Raw genomic sequence first — 17500 nt, 5'->3', positions numbered from 1 at the left:
AAATGATTTTTCCCTCAATGAATATAAAGCAAAGCATTCCAAACCAATTATTGAGTAAACAAAATGTTCAAAATTGCGACATATTGAAAAAAGAACTTGAAATAATTACGAAAACATTTGAAACAATATCTGAATCATATAAAATGTTCAAAAAAGAGAAAACTGATTTTCGCAATGTACTACTTTTTCGCATTAACTAAAGCTATTCAGAGTATCTAAAGTGTGCAAAGTGTTGGCAGTGTGTGGAGTATTACAGTACAGTCTTTTCAAAGAGTACAGTTATTTCAAAGAATCTGTTGTACAGCTGAATATAATTACAAGTACCTGGTGCGTGTTTGACACTTATTTGGCATGGCGGAGGGATTTCACAGGCCTGAACCGCTTGTGTATATATACATACATATGCATGTATGTAAGTATATATGATTGATATATATATATATATATATCAACGTGTGTGTGTGTGTGTGTGTGTATATATATATATATATATATATATATATATATATATATATATATATGTGTGTGTGTGTGTGTATATATATATATATATATATATATATATATATATATATATATATATTTATATATATATATATATATGGGTCTATTACACAAGCACGGATCTCCTAATAACCGACATTTAAAATAACTAGATCAGAACACCGAAATTGCGTAATACCGAAATCTCACATCACTGACAACTATAATCCCTTCTGTTAAATCACCGACGTCCACTATATTGATCCAGTGCAAAACTGCACACAAAACTCAAACTTCACCATAAATCCCACTGAAATATCATGTTTTCCGATGTCCACTCAAACTGCAGATTAAATACCAGAGCACTGTCATATCTGCTACTCTACCGTGTTGAAATCCGGAATTAGAAGTCCCCGTGGTAAATCACTACCTGTATACTTTCAAATATATACAGACCATAATATCAGCTGTCAGTTTAGTTAGGTAGTTCCCATCCAGTAGTGTACAAGATATGTCACGTCTCCATATGTCTAATATAGATGAAATACACACCATAGATATGATAACAGGAAAGTGATAGGAAACGTTACCATCAAGTTATGCAGTGCCGTATACTCTGCAGCGAAATATCTTTAACAGTCCACCTTTTAAATGTGCGTGAAACTAACACAGCAATAAAACTTTTCATGTCAAACTTCAATAATACACCTTCCGTTATTTACACATATCATTCTGGTAAATGAAGGGATGAAGTAAGCAGACTTATGGAACACAAATCAAGATACCGCTATAGTGCTTTTCATAGCAAGATGTACAGCCATATTGTTTGTAGGTCATACACAGTATGCACTGAATGACTTTTGGAGTTGTACTATACTGTAAAATGAAACATTTATCTTCCACTTGAAGAATGTCAACAATACATCAAAAAAAGGCGTACTGACATACAACGTTGAATGCTTCATACATAAATTAAATCATATTTTTACTTTACATTTTTAAGAGCTTTGAAATCGCTTTAAGAAACTCAATACTTGAGTAGGTATCCTTATTGGCGAGAACTCGTTGAAATTGCAGATGACTGGTAATGAGTTTGTGCTTCTTGGGAGAAGAGGGAAACCCAGTGGCCATTCTCACACGCAGTTTGTCTACTCTGTCTTGCTCTCTAACCAGGGCGCTAGCAAGCATTTCAAACGCCGATGCCATGCCTCCACAGAGTTCTGTTTGCATGGCAAAAACAAATCATTTAACTCATAAACATTCCAAAATCTTTTTGCGAAAAGTGGAGGAAATCGAACACTGGAAGCAGTTCTTGTGTTAAATTTACATAGCTTGTCATATATATATATATATATATATATATATATATATATATATATATACATACACCAATCAGAGAAATATTTTAAGAGCTCTGTATCTTCTATGGGGAAAGTCTCCCGTAATATCTGATAGGCAGAACACACTTTAGTTTCATTCAAGAATGGAAGTGCAACCAGGCTCTTTACAGCCAACTGAATTCTTTGATTAGTATTGTACAAAACTTACCAAGCCTAAAGCCTGAACTTTTCTCCATAGATTTTGCCCGAAGTGGAAGCAGCAGCCTTTTGATTGTGCACCATTCACATTTAACCTCAAACTCTTCACTGCTGCAACTTCAAAATCACAAAGTACAATAACGTACACTAACTTCAAATTGTTGCTTAGACATCATGTGGAATATGCAGTGCCACAAATAAGTATACGATCTTAGCGATTTCTTGGACATTATTGCAAACAATAAAGGTACAGCTTTCCTGTGATGGCCATATTTTACTGAACCATGGATGCTGTACATCTGGCAGCAAGTGACACCTTTATTAAAGAAATTTCCATTAATTAGCCATATTCCTGCTCTGCTGAGATCATATAAGTTATTTTGGGTTGTGAATACTGCTACATTATTATCTGTTGCAGGATCGGACATAGTTTTATGTATAAATATTTCACTTTTGAACGGGTATCTCTCAGTCTGTAGTGCTTAGTGTTGAAGATTCAATGCTATCCTATGTACTCAATTTCCACCTTACCCTACCAATCTGCTGGAGCAGTGCCTTTCTCTTAGGCATATTGTCAATTGTGTCCAGAGATATTGATGCTAAAGCATCTTCCACTAACAAACATTGGGTGTCTCTACTGTATTCTGCACTAACTTTTAGGTCATTTCACACTTTGTATCTGTCAATTTCTGCAGGATCACCAGTGTGGTTGTGTTTTACTGTCTTCTGAAGTTTCTCTCCCTCAGCAACTAGAGTAGTCACTGCTTTTCCTCTACACTTTTGTTGTATTTTATATTTACAACCCCAGTGACGCCTACTGTCCCTACTCCTCTCTAAATGATGCAGATCACCGTCTATAACTAGTAATTCCTTACTTTTTTGTGACTTGACGGTTTTGTATACGTTTCCGATCACTCCTGGCCTTCCACTGCTAACTCTTCCATGTTTAATGTAGGTACAACGTACAACACTACGCATAACTCATACCTTTTTTAAAGTAATAGTACCTTAATTGCGGGAAATAGTTTTAAATATAGTGCTTTTCCGTTTATATGATATACGGTGATGTGAGATTTCAGCATTATGCAATTTCGGTGTTCTGGTCTCATTATTTTAAATGTCTGTTATTTGGCGATTTATTCTTGGTTAGTAGACCCATATATGTGTATATAGATATATAGGTATATATATATATATATATATATATATATATATATATATATATATATATATGTGTGTGTGTGTGTGTGTTCGTGTGTGTACACACACACACTGCTAAATGGCTCTAGAGTCCCAAGAGCCAATACTTATTCAGTAGGTCCAGTGTTCCTGCACTTCCTGAGGTGAGGGAGCAGTCACCACGCTGCCTTATCTAGGGAAATGCAGGATCTTTGGACTTACTGAGATTCTGGAGCCTTTTAATAGAATGTGTGTGTGTGTGTACATATATATATATATATATATATATATATATATATATATATATATATATATATATAAATATGTATATATATATATATATATATATATATATATATATATATATATATATATATATATATATATATATATATATATATATGTGTATATATATATATATATATATATATATATATATATATATATATATATATATATATATATATAAATATATATATATATGTGTGTGTATATATATCTATATATATGTATACACACACACACTCACTCACTGACACGCACTCACACTCACTCACACACAGACACAGACTCACTCTCTCTCTCACACACACACACACACACACACACACACACACACACACACACACACACACACACACACTGGTGTTGAGGTACATCCTGAGGGACTTTTGTGTCTTGTATGCATGTGATTGCTGACACTCTGGGACCTTGCAGACATGGTGAAAATAGGTTTCTGCAATGTGTCAGTACCAGTTCAGACTACCTGTATTCAGCTTATGCTTTCCACAGAACGAATGCAGGTTGTCCTCCTTGATTTTCAGCATTTTGATGTCGCAACTAAGCTGCTGGGGTGGTGTGGTCTGCATTATTAATGCTAGTGACCTTACCACAGTATTTCCATGTGCAGACAATGAGGTGTATATGCCCTGTACACTCGGCAAGTTTGTTTGTCCAAATCCATAGCAGCTGCTGAACTTTCTCTGCCTCACACCAGTCCTGCTTTGCTGTGGCCAAGATCAATAATTGGCTGCACTTTGAGCTATTCTTTTTCGCATTGTTATTTGAAAGGTTATAGCTCTAAGTGCAGCCAATTATTAATCCTGTTCACAGTTGTGCTCTTTGCCACATCACGCCCAGATGATAAACAGCAGGAGGCTGACTCATCGCAGTGGTCATGTTTTTAAATCCCTTGGATTGTTGACTCCTTGTATGTTCTGTTGTTTGAAAGTTTAACTATATGCTCTGACTCAAGTGTATTTCTTGTCACTATTCCTTTGTGATATTTAATTAACTAATTCATTTAATTAATTGCTTAATTCATTAATTTATTTATGCTTATTGTAATACCCATCTGGACATGAGTCCCAGTGCAGTGAAGGCTCAGGAGAAAAGTTACCAACAGTCAAAACAAATTATAAATAAAGTGAACAAAATTTAAAAAAATCAGGTACATGTGCAAGTATTACTGTAATAAACAATTATAGCTGTACAAAAGACAGAAACAAAGCTTGAATCAAAAATTTGAGTTGTGGAATTAATGCAAAAGAAACTTTAGTTGTGCACTTAATGCAGAAATAATACAAACTTACGAAGTGTTTTGAGGCATGTGTAGATGTTCAGGTTAATAGATTTTAACACTAATTATGTTTCTTTAGTTTCTAGGCTAGTGCTACAGGAGTATGACATATGGTAAAGGCAGGATTAGTAGTATGTTGTGAAAATATATCAGTGGTATATGTAATATTTTCTAGTATGGGCTTTTTGCTATAGTTAGTACTAGTTCTTTTTGCCTTACAATCTTTATAATTTATTTCTTCTTAGGTGTATGCATGGGGTCATGGCTCATGCCTGGGATGTGGCTCTGCTGAAATGACAGCATTACAACCTCGCTTGATAGATGAGCTAAGCACAACAAAGATCATTGACCTGTGCTGTGGGGACAGCCACTGTCTTGCTCTTTCGCAAGGTAATTGTATATTCACAAACTGTAATTTACATAAGATTTATATATTTGAAATTGGATGGCAAAAGTTGCATAGTATGATTTATTTTCTTCCAGCAGGTCACAAGATACTCTGGGTGTTTAATGCAGACAGTTGAGGTTATGAGCTGCTAACAAGTTCATTCCTGTAGTCATGGGTTCTCTCTCGCTTGTCTCTCTCCATTTGCCTACCGGGTGACTTCTAGTGAATTACATAGGCAGTGCTTTTGGATCACTCCTGAAAAAAAGCAGTTATGCCTAGTTGGTTTACCTAGTTAACAACAAAAATGCAGGAGTGTTGTCATTTACAAGCTTGTTCATAGGAAGATAGTTCACAAAGTTGACCAGTTTTACAACATCATGCTTCTGCTAAGTAGAAGACATGATATACTTGTTTCAGCACATCAGATAACCTAATATATTTAGCGATGAGTACTCTCTACCTTTTCTTTTATATACCCAGAGAAAGGTTTTTCTTGTTTGTACTTTTTGCAAACCATGCTATTGGTAGATAAATTTATTTATTTTTATTTATTGCATTTGTTAACTGGGAAAGTCCACTGGGCCTAGAATGAGCCCATTTTCAGTGGAGGCCCGGTGAGAAAAGCTCCACAATAATTACATACAAAGAAAATATTAAATCACATAGCAAAAAAGGTTGAGCTGTAGTATTACATTGAATGAAACTAATAAGAACAATAATGAAAAAGATTGCAATCATGGTAAGATAGAAGTAATACATGCCATACGTTAAATGACACATAAGTATAAATATGTCTGCAAGGTTCAGAGCAGAGTGGTGTTAAGTTCAGGTTAAGAATAGCTGAAGATAGAAGGGCTAAGGAGGGAAAAGTTAGGCTATTACTGAAAGCAGTAATGATAGCAAACAGAATAGTTAAAGGTGAAACGCCTGGGAGAGAAGTCAGATGCTGTGGTTATTTATTGGGGAGCAAGAGCATAACCAGCGGAGAGGGAGATTATTCCATGACTTAGAGATGGTATAGGAATACTTGTATAAATCTCTGTCTGTATATTCCCCCAGGCAATAACATAAATACCCTTGAAGATATCCTACATTGGTTATCCACCAGTTACCTCCAAGAAACCATTGTACTTGGGGACTTCAACATAGACTGGAACATGTGTTCCTCAGAACCCCCCACTCACCATATAAACCTTTATGGATTTTCACAGGTCATATCCTCCCCCACTAGGATCAGTAAACCCAACAATAAAGCAAGTATTCTGGATTGGATTCTTGTTAACACCCATCCCCTCAAATACAAGAGTGAGACCCTGCCTGATGATGTAAGTGATCACCTCCTTACCTATTTAATCAGGCAAAAAGCTGATATCCACAACCAGTCTATTTTTAAAACAGTAAGGAACAATAAGAATTTCAACTGCACAAATTTGCAAAATGAACTCAGATCTTGCAGTTGGTCAGTTCTGAAACAATTACCACTTGAAGAAGCAGTAAATTACTTTAATACCAAATTCCTATCCATCCTTGACACCCATGCACCAGCACGGACTATTAGAACCGAAACAAAAGTTGCTTCTTGGGTTTCAAAAGAAACCAGACATAAAATGCTACTTAGAAATAGGGCTTGGGCCACTTCGAGGACCACAAAAAACCCCCCATAGATCAACTTAGATACAGGCAGCTAAGAAATGAAACAAAAAAATCCACCACATTAAACAATAAAAAAACTATTACTGTCATCTACAAGAAAAACACCAAAACAAGCCACAACAGTTTGGGTAGGTATAAGCTCCTTAGTCCAGGACAGTCTTCCACTCCTACCCCCTTGGATTCTAACACCCCCCCCAGCAGAAATTGCCAATACCTTTAACAGCTTCTTTACAACAACCATCCAGAACCTGGCTAACCAATTATCCCCTGGATGCCCATATTCTCTGGCCACTAGACCCTGCTCCCAACTCCCCTTTAACTTCAAGCCAGTTTGCACGTCTTTGGTCTGAAAATTACTTAAAAAAATTAAAGTCTACCACCCTGTAGGCTGATCTCCTCCCTGCCGAATATGTATAAAAAGCTGCAGATGCTGTAGCATACCCCATTACTATCCTGATCAATAGAACTATAACTGAAGCATCCATTCCCTCCATCTGGAAGATATCCAATGTCATCCCACTCCATAAAGGGGGCAGCTCTGCTGAACTTTCAAACTACAGACCCATGGCTAAAATTATGGAAAAATGCATCAACGATCAACTCCTGAACTATCTTATCCATAATAATAATCTAGCCAACACCCAACATGTCTTTAGACCATTCCATAGTACAACCTCAGCCCTCCTCTCCTTCTCTAACGTCATTAACCACCACCGAAACAATAATAAACTTTCCTCTGCTATCTTTCTCAGTCTTTCAAAAGCCTTTGATATGGTAAACCACCAGATACTCATAAACACTTTGAAATCCATCTCTTTAGAGGACCAGGCCATCCAATGGTTTCAGTCATATCTCAGTGGTAGACAACAGGCTGTCCTATGGCAGAGCAAACTGTCCACCCTTTTACCAGTCACCCTCAGAGTACCACAAGTCTCCATAGTAGGTCCACTATTATTTTCCATTTTCATCAATGATTTGTATAAGGTCATCCCAAATGCAACATGCGTTCAATATGCGGATGACTCCACTTTAGTATGCTCCAAAACTTCACCTACGGAGTTGCAGATTCTATCCCAAAATACTTTTAACACAGTTGAAAATTGGCTCCTTAACTGTCGTCTCATGTTAAATCCTAATAAAACCAAACTGCTGCTTTTCTCCCCCACTCACAGGTCTGTCCCTATAACCTTTACATTAAAGTCTAACAACGGAACCATTATTTCCCCCCGATTCCTCAACCAAACTGTTAGGAGTTATAATAGATAATAACCTTAGGTTTGATCTGCATATCAATAAAATTATTAAAACAGTTAATAAAACACTTGGCTCACTGTATAGGATCAAGCCCTTCCTAACCCCATTAGCCAGAACTGTAATTAGTTGTGCATATCTACTCTCCACACTCCTCTATGCTTTCCCTCTATTTACAAACCTCAGCAAAACTGACCTTAATAAACTTTCTAGCAGCTACAATCACATTGCTAGATTTGCTACTGATGCAGCCTACATAACTTATCACTGTCATAACCTAAATCTACTGGGATGGCTTGAACTGCCTAACCTACTTCAGGTTAACCAACTAATAGTTGCACACAAGATCCTTTACCAACCAGATAATACACCTGTACTTAAAAACCTCATCACCCCGTACAGTAACCTTAGCGCACTTTGTTCATCTGAAAGAGTACTAGTTCATACTCTCAAATCCAGCAACACAGCCAGTAAATCTCTATTTGCTAACTCTGTTGGCAAAACTTGGAATTCTCTTCCTGCTAATTTTACATCTGAACTCCCTCTACCTCAATTCAAGAAAAGTCTGATTCAGTACTTTAAAAAATGATGGCTATGTCCTTGTCCTAATCCAAACAAACTGTAACCATCACTTGTGTGCACATGGAGGACTTCTGCCTATACTTTATTGTTTCTTAACTTATAAATCCTATGATTTCCTTGGATCTACTACCAGGTTAGCCTACTAGACATTCAATACCCTATCATTCTTAAAAACACTGTCTAGAATTTTCCATCTGAGTAAAAATGTAATAATTTGTTTGTGTATCTGGTTTCATGTTTGTTTACATCTGTGTAAAAATCCTTTTATTTGTGTTTTAAACTGAAACAATGTAACAGTTTGTTGAATGTCTTTTTGGAGCTTTTCTCCCCGGGCTTCCGCTGAAGATGGATATGTATCCAGTTGGACTGTCCTGGTAAACAGATGTAAAATAAATAAATAATTTGGTCGGTTGAGGGAATAGGTTTCTCGATAGACAATAACATTTTCTTTTCAGACGTGAGTGTCTATTAGGATGGTGCATAGTCGGTATGGAGGAGAGGGAGGGTCAGGTTTCTGGATGGTAGATAAGCTTGTGGGCTGTAGTTAATTGTAGATAAGTGAGGTAGTGAGGGGATTCTAGCCAATTTAGTTGATGCAGAGAGGAACAGTGTTGGATAGAAAATTTTGCATTAGTAACAAATTTAGCGGCTTTGTTGTAGCAGGAGTCTAGTTTTGTTTTCAAGGAGGACTGTAGATTGGTGAGGGTTGGTGTGCCATATATGAAAGTTAGAAGCAGGAAAGATGAGGTCAGGGCCTTTTTAGCAGAGAGGCTAAGAAAATAGTTGTGCCTATAAAGGGTAACTAGTTTTTGATGGAGTTTTTTTGATGTTGCTGTAGATGTGAACGTTAAAGGTTAATTTGTCATCAGTGATGACACCTAGCAATTTGGTACTAGGGACAACTTCAATGATAGTGTTGTTTTGTGAGTGAATGGAGAATAGTGAGTTGTAAACAGGGCTGGAGTTTGTGGGGGGTAAATATTAAGAGTTTTGTTTTATTGGGGTTGAAGGTGAGATGGTTCTGGGACATCCAGGTTTTGGTAGAATTATATGCTTCTTGGGTGACACGCTGTAGTGCAGTGGTAGATTTAGAAGAGCAGATGCTAGCCGAGTCATCTGCGTATTGGGTAAGAGTGGTATGCCAGTTGTTGACAAATATGCTGAATAAGAGGGGACCCAGTATTGAACCTTGGGAAGACACCTGTGTTAGTATTGATGAAAGGGGAAGTAGAGTGTTGCCATAATGCAGATTGCTGCCTATTGCTGTGATAGTTAGTAAACCATTAAAGGGTAGGGGGACATAGGCTGAGGTTAGAGAGTTTAGTAAGCAGAAGGGAGTGGGAAATAGTGTTGAATGCCTTTGATAAATCAAGAAAGAGTGCTGAAACTAAGGAGCCAGCATCTCAAGATCTGTTTACTGCATCCAAATAGGATATGAGAGCTGTGTTAGTGCTATGGCCAGGCCTAAAGCCATGTTGAGTGGGGGAGATGATCTGGTGTTTTACCAGATGATTGAGGAGCTGAGTGTGAATACATTTTTCTAGTATTTTGAATATGGGGAGAGAATGGCAATAGGATGGAAGTTTGAGATGTCTGAGTTGTTGCCGCCTTTATGAAGTGAAAGGACAAATGCTCTTTTCCAAATGTCAGGTATGCATGATTCCTGAATGGACCTGTTGAGGAGGATGCTGCTAGGATATGCAATGGAGGAGGCTGAGAGTTGCAAGTATTCTGCAGGTAAGTTGTTTGGGGTGTTGGTAACAGGGTTTAAGTTATGGTGGAGGTAGGTATGGGTGACCGTGTGAAAGTAGGTAGATGATTTAAAGGGGAATACACTAATTTTTTTCCTGGTGGGTCTGTGTTGGTGGGTGAGAAGGTGGTAGTGAGTTTAGCAATGGTGTCGATAAAGTATGTGTTAAAGAGGGAGGCTAACTCAGAGGGTTTTTTTTCTGGGTTTGGACATGGATTATTGTTAGTTCCTGGCTGGAGAAGGGAGTTGATTGCTCCCCAGAATGTTTTGGGATTTTGTCTATGTTGTTCTTGGATAGTTTGCAAGTATTCTTTTTTTGTTTTTGATAACTAAGCATTTAACTTGGTTGCAAAGTTGTTTATATTGTATGAGGTTAGAGAGTGTTTTGTTTTTTTTGCCAGTCTTTGTCCCTAGAGGACATAACTTGCTTTGTCGATGTTGTAAGCCAGCTAGCATGTTTTGCCTTAATCCTTTTTAGCCAGAATGTGGGAAGACTGTTTAGGGTCCTAAAAAATCTAGAATTAAAGTATACTGCAGCTTCATTTAGTGAGAGAAGTTTTAATGGTTTCCATTTAGTGTTACGCAGGATGTCAGAGTATTGGATGAGAAATGGGATAGATCTCTGGTGTATCGATATTGATGTTTGTTTGGTATTGAGGTGGGCTTGTGTATTATGAATGCTGGAGAGTGATCACTAATGCTGTTTGAGAGTGTGCCAGAGGAGGAGATTTTTTTCTGGGTCAGAAACCAAGATCCAATCCATGATTGAGCCTTTCTTTTTCTTATTGTTTGATCTCGTAATGTCAGAGATTAGCCGAGTATAAATGTGAAGGTTAATATCAGTAGAATGGTTGACATTGGAGATATCTAGCCAGTTAATATCAACATCACCTAAGATGATGGTTTCATTTTTTTATGTTGCTGGATGCCCATGCTAGAATTTCTTCAAGAATAGGGGTATTATTGCCTGGGGGTGTGTGTATGACTATGATGCAAAGGCTTTTGCAATCATTAAGTTTTAGGAAGGTAACAAGTAGCTCTGCAGTGGAAAAGAGGGGAATTGGTTTAGAATATGGGATTACAGTAAAGGTGCTTGGGAATAATAAAGGCGATGCCTCCACCTTTTTATGCAGTCTGTCTGTGAGTAATTGGAGGTAGAAATTCAGAATCTTTGATATAAGGTTTTACCCAGGTTTCAGTGATGGCGGTAAAGTCTGGTTTATGTTGACTTAACCATGCTTGCAGTTGGGGAATTTTGTCAAAAGTGCTACAGGTGACTTAATTTTGGACCAAACAACATGCATCTGGCCAGGGGCATTTAACAAAAAACATCTCACAGAATATATCTGCCTACACAGATCAAAAGGATCCCTCATCCACTCCAACATTAAACATTCCATCTGACTGTATGGAGGATATCCTGTTTAGGCAGTGTTTTTTTCTTTTCTGAGGACATGCAACGGGTGTTAAAGGAGACAAGGAAACCTGTTATAAAGAAATGCTTAGCCCAATTGAAAATATTTTCTAGTTGGTATTATAACAGAGAATAAGATGCTTCCCAAGCAAGGGCTCACCTGATTCTTCAGAACTTGAGTGATTTGCTCAATTCAGGTTTAGTGTATACTTCTGTCAAGGTACTTCTTTCATCCATTTCTGCTTGTCTTTTACTGGGTCCCCTTTTATCTTATTCCAAGTCAAACAGTTTTTGAAAGGAGTATTACATATTAATAGCCATCTAGAAAATGAGTGGTAACCACCTAGGATCTAAATTTTGTGTTGGAGAAGTTAACTTTGCTTCCTTTTTAACATGAAGCCAGTTCATCTCTGAAACTGCTAGTTTTGTTCATTGCTCTAACTTCTACTTGAATGGTGTCTGAGTTACTGCCCTGATGTCTACTTAACCTTTACTGATATTCCATAAGTAGAGGGTCAGTCTTGGCATCAACCATTTCTTGGTGCTCATGATTGTTTCAAAATTTACCGTTAACTGGACTGTTCATCTCACTTTGTTCTACCCTGTAACAATAAAACAGAGAAGTAAGAATTCTGCTCATCTTGGATATCCACAGATAATTAAGATTCTACATAGACAAAACAGAAAATTTTTGAAAATCTAACCAGTGTTTTGCTTCCTAAGATGGTAAGAAAAACAGCACAGCCATTGTCTAAAGAGGCCATTTCTAGGTGGCTGTCAAAGGCTGTTCAGTTTTGTTACTTAAACCATGGTAAAAGTCCCCTTCAAAAGTCAAGGCTCATTGTACCTGAGCTGTGACCACTTCCATTAACTTTTGGAATGGGGTGGACTCTAAAAATAGTCGAGACAGCCACTTAGTCCTCAGTGCACACTGTCACTTAATACTACAAGCTTGGCTGAGTTTCCGGAGTTAGAGCAGGTTTTGCTAGAGCTTTTTCTCCAGAGACTTAGTCTCAGTTCCTTCTCCTGCCACCCTTTTCCTAAGATTTGGCAGTCATCCAATGTAGTTATGACTGCTTCGAGTGACCTGATGAAAACTATAGTATCATTGTGCAAGTTAGCACACCATAACAGTAGATGTCCAAATATATTACTTTTGTAGTGATACTCCCCCGCCCCCTTTCCTGACTTTATTGTGGTATCCCATTATTAATTTCTCTTCTGACATGACAGGGCATAACCTTTTAAGAACTTCAAGGATCACCCTTCCTTTTTGGGGAAGAAAGCTCTGAATTTTGGCATGCGCATACATCCCTCTTGTACCAGCAGATACTCTTGTACTAATGGTGGATGTATGGTGTGCATGGAATGAACCTGAAGCTTTGAAAACTGTCTGGACATCATATATCCTTCAGCAGCACACTTCTCATATTGTTATGACTGCTGCAGTAGTGATCTGTTCCAACATGTAATATTACAGTAGTCTAACTTGCACAGTTGTACTGTCCTTTCCTTTAGGGGTATTGGTGTTGAACGAGTGGTTTGACTAGCTTGGCAGGGTCAGAATAATTCTTCTTGTGGTAGCGTCACCTCCTGTGAATTTCCTGTTCTGTCCAGTTAAGAACACCTTTTCATTCTATGGGGAGTGGAGGATTCCCTTTCCTTCCTGTGCCCACTGTTATTAAGAAGTTGGACGTCATCTGTGTTCAAAGACTTCATCTCTTGTTCAGTTGTGGGGTTTGGAACCAGTGGGAATGTGGGAGGCCATCTCTTATGAGAAGACTCCTTCTCCCGGGGGAGAGAGAGGCTTTGGCACAGTGGCAGCTGATTTGATGAGGGACTTCATCCATGACCCCTGATGGGCTGAGGGGGCTTTCATTCCACTGTACTCCTACTTAGGTGATGTGGTCTCATGTTACCATTAGAAGATTTAACTTTTGGCCATGGCTGCTTTGTTGTCGCATCTTCAAATTGTAACTTTATGCCTCTAACACTTCCTTGGTTTGCCCTTGGTAAATTTGTTCTTTGTGACACTGGTGTCTGAGGTTCTCACTTTTCAGACTGCCTTCCCTTTTATAGCCTTGGAGTGGGCATTTTTGGCTTTGTGCTACTTGTTACTTTGTATTCTTGCTTCTCTTGGTAATAGTCTCCTTCTGTTTATTTATTTTATTGTTTGGAAATTAGTGCAGTCGTATTGAAAACGTCCTTGACATCTAGGAATGAAGTTCAGGTTATAAATCAATTTGCTCTTCCTGTTCTAGATTACAGCTTTGGTGTGACTGACTAGCAACAAAAAGTATTTAATCAATTGGACATGAATGCAGGAAAAGTGCATCTGATATTGTTAATCCTCATTCATTCCTTACATATGGGTATCGGTTCCGACCTCAGAACAGAGCCGGCCATCTTCCAAGCTCGCGTCAGCTACAAGCTCTCGAGCTAAAACTCTTACCCAGAATTCCCCTCTCCCTGTTACCTCAGATTTCATTTGCCACGTCACCATTCGGTCGTGTCATACTACTTTTCTTGAGCTAAGTACAATTTTTTTCATCATACTAAATTCTAAAACAACTTTTTCTCACAGAAAAGTTATTAGATAGTTTTCTCTTACCTTATCACATTTAGCGACTATCCTTTCTTGAATCCTTTCAATTCCTTTCCTCCTCTTTACCGCAAGGTAATTTCTTTTTTACCATCATTGGTAAACCCCCTTTCCTTCTACCTTAGGGTAATTCTTGTACCATTGCTGGTATTTTTTTTCTTGTGTTTCCTTCTTTGTTTGTAACATGGCAGATAAAAAAGGTAGTCCAGGATGTAAAAGATGTTCAGATTGTGGCCATAAATTACCTACTTCAGATGCACATTCCCTGTGTGTCTATTGCTTGGGTGTGCCTCATTTAACAGTTGACTCGCCCTGTGGGATTTGTAAGAATTTCTCTAACAGGATGTTGATTGAGAGAAAAAATAAATTGATATTGAAGGGGCTATTTAAATCTCCTTTTTCAGAGGCTATTTCTGGGTCGGAGGCTTCAACCCCTCCAAAATCCCATAAGAAAAAGAGTGATGAACATATAAAGGCCAAGTCTCTTCCTTAGTCCCCTGCTGGGGTCTCCCACGAACCGAGACACAAGAAAGCTAAGCTTTCCACTTCAGATTTGACTTCTTCGGCTCCAGCGGTTTCGGTACCTGGACTTTTGCCACCGAGGCCATCGGCACCATCTGTGACTTTGGCACCGACTAGCGTATCTGTACCGAGGGGCTCCTCAGTTCAGACTTCTTTACCGGCACCAACTGTTCAGTCGATGCAGACTCTTAAGACGTTCATTGATTTTTCGACGTCCATTGCCTTTTCGGCTCCAACAACTTACCCGGCACCGACTACCCTCTTAGCACCGACAATTCAGTTATCGGCACCAATATTTTCAGTTCCAGCCTTAGCGCTGGCAACCACGTCGGTACCGACCTTATCGTCGGTGCAGACCATGACTTCGGCTTCCTCGGTGCAGACACCTGTAGTTCAGTCCTTTGCAGCCCCATTGTTTTCAGTGCAGACCTGCGAGGTGGGCACCAGTCTTGCTCCATGTTTGGATAGACCTGACTCCCCTCCAGCCGCATCCGTGAAATCCATTAGAAGCCTCTCTGAACACGACGTGTTGCGTCTTGTGGATCAAGTGCTTTTGGCCAGAGGTATCCTGCCCCCCAGGACCTATCCTTCCTCGGGAGGTGATCACCCTTTGCCAAAGACCCCTGCTTATTCTCCTCCTTCATTGCTTTTGAAGCCTCTTGATATAGCACAGTCTTCCCCCTCTACGGTTCCCTTTATGGATCTCACTAAGGAGCCGCAGTTGCCTTCTTGGCAGGAGGGTTTTGCTACGACCCAGGATGTCAGCTGTGGCGTATGTAATTTGGTGTTTCACAGCCATCCGGGTCTCCGAGTCGGCAGGCTGAGCCACTTAGGGGAGGGGTGACCCCTGTCCTGGACACTCCCCCTCTTCAGGTGGACCACCCTTCCAGCTAATGGAGAAGGCTCTGGCGTCGACTGGCGATCCTGTGCTATCACTCTCCCCACCCTACTCTGGACCGCTATGTACACAAGTCTCTCCTGGCGGACACCTGACACAAGGGCCTCAGGATATACACCCACAGGAAACCCCCTTTGCGCTGTCTTCCCCAGCTTCTCTCTCTGAGGAAGTTCATCAAAAAAGCTCATGCAAGAGGAAGCACATGGACTCTACAGAGGAGTCCCTTACTGAAGACACAGACTTTGATGATGGGGAAGGGTCCCCTTATTCACCCTCTGAGGTATACTTTGGTGATATTCTTGAAATTCTTAAACAGAGAGGTGACTGGCAACCCTCAAACCCGACCTTTTAAGAGTCTGTGTTCCTGAAGGCCTTTTGCACTGGCCCCCTACCTCCTGGCTTATTCCACCTGCAGACGAACTGGTCCGACTAGTCGTGCAGCATGCGTGGAAGGCTCCTGACACTGTTGAGACCATTCCGCGAAGGCCAGATAACTGACCCCCATTGGTCCAAAGGTCTTCCTGTAGATGCTTTGGTGGTGGCGGCTGCAACTAAAAAGGATCTGGCGGAAGATGAAAGCCAGACTGTCCAGCCACCCAACAAAGAGTCCTGGGCTCTGGACGGAATAGGGAAGCGTACTTTTGCATCAGCGACCTTTGCAATCAGGTCCCTGAACTATATGGCACACTTTACCAGGCTTCAAAGAGATTTAATTTCTGAGCTCTCTGAAACTTTGGCCGGTGCCGTGTGTGATGAGGTCTGTGCAAAGTGGCCTCTCAGCTAGCCACCATTGAATCGATATCCAACTCCTCCATGCGTCTGATATCTCACGCATCTGAAGGAGCAGCTAGAGCGGCGAGTTCAGGCATTGTTCTGAGACGACACGCCTGGATGCGCTTGTGTAATTTCGCGGAACCTTTCAAGACTTCCTTTCTCAACATTCCCATCAAAGCCTCGTCATTGTTTGGACACAGAGTTAAAAGCACACTGGCCAGATGTGAACAGGATGGTAAGACCCTTTCTGCCGTAGGTATCCATTATTCTTCCCCTCAATGGGCTTTCTCCAGAAACCAGAATAGTGGGAAGATATGGTACAAAAAGTCTCCGGGTCCTTTCCGTGACACATAGGCCGAGTTCTCCCCAAGAGGCAGAGGGGGAAACTCATCAGCCACTGGTGCAGACTCCTTAAAAAAGAAAAGTAGTTTTATACCTATAAGTAAACAGGAAAACACGAACTAAGTCCCAAAAAAGTCAAGAAAATGTTTGCAGAAGCACTAAATCCCAATAAACTTGTCCTTGATCTGGAACAAAAAACTTTCTCGGTTTCAAATCAGACGTTCCTTTATTAGTTGACCAGAAATACCTATAAGTAACCCTAGTATTCAGAAGTTTGACAATAAAGTCACTAGAGACTTATATGCAGTTAGTCATATATCCAAGGGGCAAAAAATCAAATCCAACCTAACTAAGAAGGAGACTTCAACACTATCTGAGTTGCAGAACAACAGCAACATTAGAGTTATGAAGCCGGACAAGGGGGGAGGCATAGTCATCTATGATGCCAACACATATAGTGGAATTATACATAAAATTCTTTACGAATCAGGCAATTATACATCCATCTCACAGAATGAGATTAATATAGCCAAAAAAAAGAAGAA

General features: G+C 39.5%; 1 protein-coding gene across 1 annotated transcript in view; it reads left to right on the top strand.

Annotated features, from left to right (window-relative positions):
* LOC122815150 (probable E3 ubiquitin-protein ligase HERC1) overlaps window positions 1-17500 on the top strand; it is a 5886073-nt gene that overhangs the window by 842219 nt on the left and 5026354 nt on the right. The window contains exon 9 of the mRNA XM_044087407.1: window positions 5025-5169. Coding sequence (XP_043943342.1) covers window positions 5025-5169 — 145 coding nt within the window. The remainder of the gene's footprint in view (window positions 1-5024; window positions 5170-17500) is intronic.

This window comes from Protopterus annectens, chromosome 1.part1 (genome assembly GCF_019279795.1).
Source record: "Protopterus annectens isolate FY-2018-M chromosome 1.part1, PAN1.0, whole genome shotgun sequence".
In the NCBI taxonomy this organism is placed as follows: domain Eukaryota; kingdom Metazoa; phylum Chordata; order Ceratodontiformes; family Protopteridae; genus Protopterus; species Protopterus annectens.
The sequence above is the reverse complement of the archived record's forward strand: the minus strand, read 5'-3'. Positions and strand labels throughout refer to the sequence as shown.